Source organism: Stegastes partitus, unplaced genomic scaffold (genome assembly GCF_000690725.1).
Source record: "Stegastes partitus isolate 25-593 unplaced genomic scaffold, Stegastes_partitus-1.0.2 Scaffold756, whole genome shotgun sequence".
Lineage (NCBI taxonomy): Eukaryota > Metazoa > Chordata > Actinopteri > Pomacentridae > Stegastes > Stegastes partitus.
Window position 1 is genome coordinate 48,435 of NW_007578487.1, and position 9,752 is coordinate 58,186.

General features: G+C 43.9%; 1 protein-coding gene across 1 annotated transcript; it reads left to right on the plus strand.

Annotated features, from left to right (window-relative positions):
- The first annotated feature begins 1,447 nt into the window (after window positions 1-1,447).
- On the plus strand, window positions 1,448-8,629 carry LOC103364550 (5-hydroxytryptamine receptor 3A). Its single transcript, XM_008291699.1, has 9 exons — window positions 1,448-1,516; window positions 2,020-2,183; window positions 2,400-2,444; window positions 2,551-2,660; window positions 3,464-3,633; window positions 4,546-4,706; window positions 5,118-5,328; window positions 5,453-5,743; window positions 8,412-8,629. Exons 1-9 carry the CDS (start codon window positions 1,468-1,470, stop codon window positions 8,627-8,629), a joined length of 1,419 nt encoding a protein of 472 aa, XP_008289921.1. The 5' UTR covers window positions 1,448-1,467.
- The last annotated feature ends 1,123 nt before the right edge of the window (window positions 8,630-9,752 follow it).

Sequence of the window (9,752 nt, forward strand, 5' to 3'; positions counted from 1 at the left end):
TTCTGATGATAAGGATGTCGCACAAAGCCTGTTCATCTCTTTCTCCCCAAAGTTGCCAAGTGCTTGCTAAAAGAGAATCCCAAGAACTTGAGCTTTGTTGGATTTCACTGCATAAGGACTTCCCCGCACTGTGTGAAGTGCCTTGATGTGAACGTTGTGAATTGGCATCATATAAATCAAATTGAATTTTGAAACACCATGCATTACCTTTAAGCCTCATAGAAGGACTGTTTATGGTTCCACATATCCCAAAACTACCGTAAATTCCAGACTATAAGTCGCTACTTTTTTCACACGCTTTGAACACTGATGTGGCTAATTTATGAATTTTTACGATTTTTACGAATTTGCCTCGAGACCAAAGTGACATTGAGATCGGCAACAAAAGAGAGACTGAGGAAGTGTGTGACAAAGTCATTCTGAAGCTGTTCAACTCCAACACTGAAGAAGACGACTTTAGTGGTTTTCAGGAGGAAGATGAAGATAGAAATCAATGACTTTTCCTGGTAGGCTGCTGTAGTTTCTATTTTCTTAACCAGCCGTATTACAGACACTGTTCGGGGAGAAAAGCATTTACGTATTTGTGTATGTTACCGGTACGTATCTAATTAAAAGTTTAGAAAATCTTTCAGTGTAAATATCTCCTGTTACAACGTGGACACCTGCAGCTTACAGACAAGTGCCGCCTGTATATGTACACAGTTTAAAGTTAGTGGGTGCGGCTTATATTCAGGTGCGCTCAATAGTCCGAAAATTACGGTATATGTTAACTATTGATCTCTGCATTTCAGGATTCTAAAAGAGGATAAAATAAGGGTCCGACAGCTCGGTACACAACACTGGATGAATCAGACTGTAATTCCCGCAGGTGGAGGTGTTGAAAAATAAAATGGGTGACTGGTTACCAGAGGTGTGAACCAACAAGTTCTGTGCTGTCCTGCATGTTTTTTATCAGCCATCTGCACATACGGAAATCTTGTTTGTTTTGCATTTGTACTCATTTCTATCTATTTTTGAGGATCAATTGTGGTCAAACGGAAGGAAACAGCCTGATTGATTGCAATAGAGATGTTTGAAAATCTGTCTGCATGTTTAATATTTAACTAAATGCTGTCTACCATTGTAATTTGCCCGATGGTGTGTTTATAGTCTGCAGGTGATTACATGTATGTTACAGCACACAAAATAAAAAACTGGTAAGATATGCTAAAAGCTCCATCGAAGTGATTTACTTTGGTTTTTGTTTGGTTTAAGATTGGGATTCGGTTGCAGTTATGTTACAGGATGATTCATGCAGTACTTGCAGTGACGGTGGTGTTAAATCTCCAGAGAATAAATGTTTGTGATTACAGCGTCCCGTTCTGTAAGAAAAGAAGTGGATGTATGTGTGTGCACTGCCAGGAGGAGCTTTCCTTATTATTAGGTCGATGGCTGTGGAGAACATTCAGTCCGTCGCAAACGTCCAGCATGAGTCTGTTTCCTCAGAGCTTCATCGCAGGCCTCATCTTAATGTCAGGTAATAACAATCTGCTTTTACTCCCTTCTTTGTTGTTTGGAGTTTATTTTCCAGACTGAAGCATGTTTAGCTAAATGAAAAGGTTCTTTAGTCAAACACTTTGTCCTGTCAGGTTCAGGTTAAAGCATCCTTGTTGTGCAAAGATATGGGTGTCATATTTATTTTTGTTGTCCATCCGACATATTTCACAGTTTGATGGTTTCAAAAAAAAGGAATCGTTCAGCAAACTCAAGTAGGAAGTCACATTTAAAGATGTGTTTAAATCAGCATTTTCCAAATAATTCTGGCCTTTTCTCATATATTTAACTGTGCATTAATGTTCTGGTTAATTTTGTGGTTAGAAAATATTTTATAATGATTTAGATTTCAAATCGAAAAGCAAGCATTTGTTTTACGTAGATTCTTATTGCCTTACAGTTTTCATTTGTCAAAATCCTCCATCACTGGAGAGATTAAAGTGCAATTTGTGAAATTTAAGCAACACTAAACATTTTGTGTTTTAGCGTCTGTGTGTTTCAGTAAACTGCCTTGTAAAGAGGGTCACAGCGGTCCAACCTACGAGTCCATGCAGGCCGTGTTCGACCTGCAGCCCTTCAGGCCGGCCGTAAACCTCAGCAATCCCACCATCACCAACATCTCCTTCACCCTGTACGCTGTCCTCGGAGTGGTGAGTCTCTTCATGGACACTTTAAGGAACATACATGACATCAACAACATCGGACAACTTAAACGCAGATCTGTGAATGTTTACTAAAACAAAATGATTTTTAAAAATTCAGTTAATATTACTGATTGTCAGGTGTTGTGTTGTTACTGTTGTAAGATACTTAAGTGGTAGCAATCAGCATCACACGAGGTTTGCCCCTTGTTCACTGTATTTCAGAATGAGAAAACCCAGATACTCACTACTTTCTTGTGGCTCAGACTGGTAAGTGGCATTGAAATACATAAACATAACCTGACGTTAACAGACGTTAGAAACTTAGAGATGTTGGAAGTTTAACAGTACATTGTGTCTGATTAATTCTCGGCAGTACTGGCACCACGAGTTCCTGGTTTGGGAGCCTGATGAGTGCGACGGCGTCACCAGGATTTCTCTACCCGTGAAGCAGCTCTGGTCTCCGGACATCATCGTTTATGAGTTGTAAGTTCAACTGGAAAAGGATTTTAGGGCATGACAAGCACACAGTTGGGGTGGTGTGTGCTGTATATCAGTCACTTCCTCCCCCCGTGAGATCTACTGTTTGAAAGTGCAGCCTGAAAAGAACAACTGCATGTTTTCTGAACCCGTCAAGCACGAGGTGGGCCCGGATCTGGCCAAAGATCCTTAAATCCAATTTAAATTAGGTGAAGATGAAAATCTGGTGCAATAAAAAGTTGAAGATACTAAAATGACGGCCCTGGACTTGTGAACCAGGTGCAGCGTTGCTCCCTGAGGTGGCAGCACAGACTTCAGTCCCAGAGGCGACACCAGGAGGAGGATCACTTGTCCTCAGGGGTACCACAGTCAACAGGGCTGTTTCTGTCTGTATGCAGGGAGATCTAGCATTGGTCTAAATGGTGCATGAGTCATGGGCTGTGCTCCTCCCCTGGACATTATGCAAATACCTGTATTGAACATACAAGATGTGACCGGCCCTCTGGGAGTGAAGCTAATGTCCAACAGATCTGGAATCTACATGTTCTACAAGTTGAGGGAACAGAGGTCCAGGATTTGCCAAACACTTTTCCTCAGAACCAGAAAGTAGGCCGATATTAAGGGGTTGGTTGATTAGCTAACGTTCTGCTCAGATTAATTTGCAATATTTCTAGTTGCGTTTTACAGTGTCCCTGATAGAATTTGTCTGTAAATCCAGAATCCAAAGTTGAGCCCGTCAGTAATCCATCATTGTGCTTCCTTTTTATTCCTTTGCTACTTCCTGATTCTTCCACCTCCAACCCTCCCAGTGTGGATGACGATGTTTCCCAGGCGTGTCCGTACGTCTACGTTAACCACACAGGTCACATCCGCTGGGACAGGATGCTGCGGCTCGTCTCCGCCTGCAACCTGGAGATCTTCAGTTTTCCTTTTGACGTGCAGAATTGCACATTCACATTTGGCTCCTACATGCACACCAGTAAGAAAGGGGCCTCTGAACATTATGCATAATCACACAAACATGAAGCTCATTCATTTGCTTAAGTTAATCAAACCCAAAGGTGACTAAACAGTGGGTAAACAAAGGGAATACAAATACAGTGCTGCCCGTTTATTATCATATCCTCGGTCCAGGATGGAATTATGACTACATCCGGGATATTTCAATAAGCAGGCTTCAAGATTAGGGTATCGGAGTGTCCCCAATGATAGAGCACTGAGAAAATTGTGTCTGTGGGATGAAAAATGGGGATTTATACATAAAGCCAAAATGGGAATGTTCTCACAAGATCAAAAGGACAGTTTGTTTGAAGATCAAGAAATGTTTATTCAAACTGAGCTTTATGGTTTTGCTTCGGTGAAATTCCACCTTTGTCTGTACGAAAAGCCACCCCATCAATAAAAGTTATTTCCTTTAATCGGAGCGTATATCGGAGCTAATTGACAAACAAACCAACGCGTTGACTTCCGTGGCTGACCGGGGTGTGACAATCTGCCACACATGACCGACTGTGAGACGTAACATCCAACCACGACTTTAAACGGGCAAAAGTTATTCCTGGAATCAATTTCGGGGAATTTTGTCACGGCAAAAACCAGGACTATGACATTATTCTATGACAATAAACGGGCTGTTTTACTATAGCTTATACAGGAAATGATTCGGGACTTGAAGGTTTTATGATTATAAACGGGATATTCCATAAAGCGGTTCGACAGGAAGTGGGCAGCACTGTATATACATAAGTAAAACGGAAATTTAAACCATGCAATAAGTCAGACTCACTTGTCATGCAGTCTAGTTAGGGATTTAGGTTGGCTTACACTGACCCTAGGATTTCCCCAAGGGCATGAATGTCTGTCTATGGTCAGTAAGTTTCTCTTTTTGTAGTACGGGACGTGAGGGTCAGTCCAGCCCTGACTTTTGAGGAGATGTCTGGAAACTCAAAACGTTACCTGGAAGCCAGTGGAGAGTGGGAGCTGGTGGACATACTGGGAGAGACGTCCATCCTTCAGTTTGGCATCGACGAGTGGGACATCATCACCTTCTGGGTCAGAGAAACCTGCTTTTACTCAGTTTACATCAACAGATATGTTGCTTTTAACAAAACATCTTGGTAACAGATGTATAGCAACAAAGACTACTTAAATCTGGGACAGGAGGCATTTTGTGGCATCATTGGGCAAAAAAATCACAATAACCTTTCAAAATAAAGTAAAAAGTCTAAGAGGAAACAAGACTTTTGTACCTCATCCTGACTCTGATTTAGGTGTTAGAAAATCAAGACTTAGCGACATGACTTTTTAGGACAGACACAGTTGAAGACTAGCTAACGAACACAACGCAGACTGTAGCATCTAATGATCAAGGTGTTTATTCCTGGAGCTACAACAAAGTGAATGGAAAATCAAAGGATTACGTCAACATGCATGTAAACTGGATGTACCCCTGCTGTTCACCAGGTGGTCATAAAGCGGCGTCCGGTGCTCTACGTGGTCAACCTGCTCATCCCAAGCTCCTTCCTCATGCTCATTGACATCCTGTCCTTCTACCTGCCGCCACACAGCGTCGACCGGGCCTCCTTCAAGATGACCCTCATCCTGGGCTACACCGTCTTCCTGCTCATCATGAACGACCTGCTGCCCAGCACAGCCAACGGCACTCCCATCATAGGTTGCTCCCTAACACAGCCCAGGGGGGAAGAGGGTTCCTAAAATACCATTTAGCAGATGGTTAACAGAAATATAAACTGTTTTCAAAAGCTTTTGACCTCTTGAATGTTTGTGCTTCAATCCAGGCATCTATTTCTCAGTGTGTCTGGCCCTCATGGTCATCAGTCTGCTGGAGACCGTCATCATCACCAACGTCCTCCACCACAGCTCCATGAAGTATCAGGAGGTTCCAAACTGGGTGAGGGTGGTCGTCCTCAAACACATAGCCACCCTCATCTGCTACCGCTGGCCGGAGGACGTCCGGCCTCCTTCCATGTCGCAGAGGGACAAACCTGAAAGCACAAATGGAAGCTCAGGCCCACAGATCATCCAGCCAGCCGGCCGAGCTCCTGACCAGCAACCGACCAGCAACGGAGGTAATCAGAAAGACTCAGCATATGAGAAACACTAATCTGACATTGCTCTGGCAAACTGGAAGTGCCTTAAGGTAATTTAGCAAAACAGAAACAGGGTTATTTCTACAGCCTGCAACTGTGACGGGTCGTGCTCGGTGACTGTGAGGGCGGATCCGCAACGAAAAGGGAGACAGGGGAAAAAAGGCTAAGTTAAAGGTTTATTTGGTGCAGGGATGCCAATCGTGGTGAGGGAGGAGTGGGGGTCTTCTGTGCCGTGGTCCATGAAGGAGGGTTCCGAGGGTGGTGCGAGAAGATCCGGTGCCCGTGTGTGCCTTCGTCCGTGGAGGTTTTCCTGGTGCAGAGAGGGAGCCGTGAAGAGGGAAACCAGGGTGGTGCGCAGGGGTCCGGTGGTCGTGGGTGGTTGCTCTCGTGAAGTTTCTCCCGGTGAAGGTGCCCGTGGTCGTGAATTCCCGAGGGTGCAAAACGCTGGTGTGCCTGGAGGAGTGCTGAGTGCTGGAGCCAAGGAGGGACGCTGGAGACAGGCAGAGAAAAACATACGATAAGCTCGAGACTAGAGAACATCAATAAATGCTAGGAATGCTCAGCGAAGTGTCGCAGCTAGCGGCCTGACTGTACCACAGGGTAGGTATCACAGTCATCTGGCGCCGGACTGCTGTGAAACGCCCGTATTTGAACAGGGAGCGGCTGATGAGCCGATGAGCCACAGCTGCCAGCGTCCCTCCCCGATCGGCTCCGGCCAGCCTGCAGAGAAACAGAGAGTCACACCCACTGAAACACAGAGAAAAACCCAAAAAACACCAAATAGTCCACAGACCTCACAGCAACAACGAATCACCAATTTACGAATGCTTTGTCTCAGCGCTGTTTTTATTCATCCTTAATCTCCTGATCATCTAAAACAAACGATGAGCAGCTTTTTAATTTATTCGGATCCGGTGAAAAGTTTAGACACGTCTACTCATTTAACGGGCTTTCTTTATGTTTACTGTTAAATGGAGTTATGTGGTGGAAGACAAGGGTAAACAAAGCATAAATATGTTTAAAAAGAGCCGCAGTTTGCCTTGATGACTAGTTTCCACTGTTGGCAATGACATAAGTCGTCTCCACTGCGTCGTAACAAGGGAGTGTTGATTTACAGCAAATAGCCCCGTCCCACTGCTGCAGCAACCTATATTCTGGCAAGAACTGCTGAGCAAAGAGAAACGACAGCTCTTGTTTACTGAAAGACGTGAGGATCGCTAGAAAAAGAAAAAAGAAAGAAAACAACTCAGTGTATACACCTCAGTTTGGCTTCACAAGTCCAATTTACAGCAACAGTCAGAGCAGCTGAAGTCTTAATAAACTTATTTTCTAAATTTGCATCCTGCCGAAGTTCAGCAGGATGCAAATTGGATTGCACTGTTAAAATTTAGAAATATGTCACAACTGTCAGAGATTGTGGTACTGAGTGAACTGGTTTCTACTAAATATCTGCAGCAGCGTCCAGTCAAAAGCAATCAGCCCTGTAAACAGTCTGTAAACACCTCTTTGGCTTTAAGAGCTTTAATATTTCTTCCAAAAATAGTCACACAATGTTAAATTCAAATGTGGGTGTGACTTTGTTTTATTTACATATGGACAGAAGAATAAATATTAACGATCAAATGTTCCAATAAAAAGCAGTTGAATCAAGCCTCACCCTTATTGTTAATGTGCAGTCGTGACTCGATAATCCGACACTAAATGTAAAACCTTCTTTTATGTCGGATAGCAAGGCTGTCGGATTGTCAAGACGGAGGTCGAGATACAAGGAGGGCTCGATGCTGGAAGGCTCATTTGTTGTTAATATTTATTGTTTATAGCTGTTTTAATAACTACTGTAGTGTTAGAACACGACGCATTGCTGGATTTCACACCTTTGACGGGTGAGCTTGTGCCAATTGGGCTAATTCCACCCCGGGGGAGCGCTCTGACGGGGTGGAAGTGTCCAGAACACGCAGGCAGTACTTGGCCGCTGATGACAGTTGAGTTAGTGGTCACAGGTCTGTTTCCACCATCTGTGGTGGCGGCGGCAGGGGAGTGGCAGATACACTCCACCATTACCATCCATGTTTACTTCGGTAAGCACTGAGCACGCTCACTGTGTGTGACATCGTCGTGTCCCCTTCTGCGCATGCGGGATACTTTTGGGTCGCATGAAGTTCACACAGCAGATCACATACAAGTCGCATTTAATTGTAAATGTGAACAAACTCGCAAAAAAATCATATATCAGAAAAAAAATCGGAATTGAGCATCAAGTCCTGCAGCCTGAACGTAGCCAATCTGTGGGATTGTTCAGTCAGATAATACACTGTTATCCTTATTTGTGACATCAAATGTCACGTCGGAGTCGGAATCCAAGGCTGTCGCTATGTTAAGGCTATTTTTTATGGGTTCTGTTCATTTTTCCTAAAAAACTGTCGGATATCAAGGTTTTTGGATTGTTAAGGGTCTGAATGTTGAGTCATGACTGTAATTTGTTGGTGCACTAATTTTCTTTTGGTCACCTGGTGCAGGTATACACACTTACTACACATGGTAGATATTGTGAGTAAATACATCATAACAGCTAATCTCTGTAAAAATGTAAATATGGTTAGCGACCTGTTTTAACTCAGTTTGGCCTAAACCTCCACCCTCCTGTCAGGTGCAGCTGCTCCTCCTGAGCTGCAGCAGATCTGTCAGTACCTGGGCGACCTCCGCCTTCACCTCACCTCCCTGCAGAAGGAGAGCGAGCTGCAGGACCAGTGGTGCCACGTGGGATACGTCCTCGACTTCCTGCTCTTCCGCATCTATCTGCTGCTCATCACCTGCTACGCTCTGGTCATCATCTCCATGTGGTGCGTCTGGATCAGCCAGTCCTGAGTGGACACGGGTCAGATGTGAACCAGGGCTTAGATCAGTTCATAGGGATGTCGAAATGGTTCTAAAAACTAAGAAGCATCTGGCATGTTTTATTAATCAGTTGTTGTTCGTGGAAGTTTTTTGAGCTTTGTTTGATTTTTTGAGTGAATACCCTGCACATGTGGCAGTACACTGGTTCAGTACAGTGATTTTAGGACTGTAATTCTCACCACCGTTATCATGGACAGAGACTATGTGCTGTTGGTCTGGTATGATATAGTTGTAATCTCTTTCAAATACCTACCAAGGTTTTATTTCAAGTTAACTTTGGGTTTGTGGTTGGAAAACTAAAAAATAAAGTAAACATAAAACAAAATGAAGTCATTGCCCTTTCTTGCTTTAAACATATATATCTATCTGTATATGTACCAATGAAAATACAACAAACAGACTGAAACGTATCGAAAGCCTCCCTAAATCACAGAATACATCCATCCATTATCTATACACCGCTTAATCCTCACTAGGGTCGTGGGGGGCTGGAGTCTATCCCAGCTGACTCAGGGTGAAGGCAGGAGACACCCTGGACAGGTCAGCAGTCTATCACAGGGCTACACTTAGAGACAGACAACCAAGCACACTCACATTCACACCTACGGACAATTTAGAATCAATTTTTTGGACTGTGTGAGGAAGCCGGAGAACCCAGAGAGAACATGGAGACTCCATGCAGACAGATCCTAGACGTCCTCACCAGGATGTGAACCGGCGACCTTCTTGCTGCGAGGCAATGGCGCTAACCACTGCACCACCTTGCAGCCCTAAATAAAATATGTAAAGGAAAAGCATAAAAGTACTACGTAAATAAAAAGTACTGTGAAAAGAGACGTAAACTTACCTGAACCAAGTAATAAATTAGGAAACAGTTTAAGTTACAGTATTGCACATGAAGTTGAGGAATTACACATCTAATGGTGAATGCACAGAGGTAGTGCAACAGAAGTCTTTAGTGGTTTACTGGCTGTTCATGAGGGATACGGCCTGGGGGAAGAAACTGCTCCGGTGCCGGGATGTTTGGATGCTTAGAGGCCTGAAGCGCCAGCAGGTCAAAGAGGTGATGACCTGGGTGGAAGGGGTCGGTGAG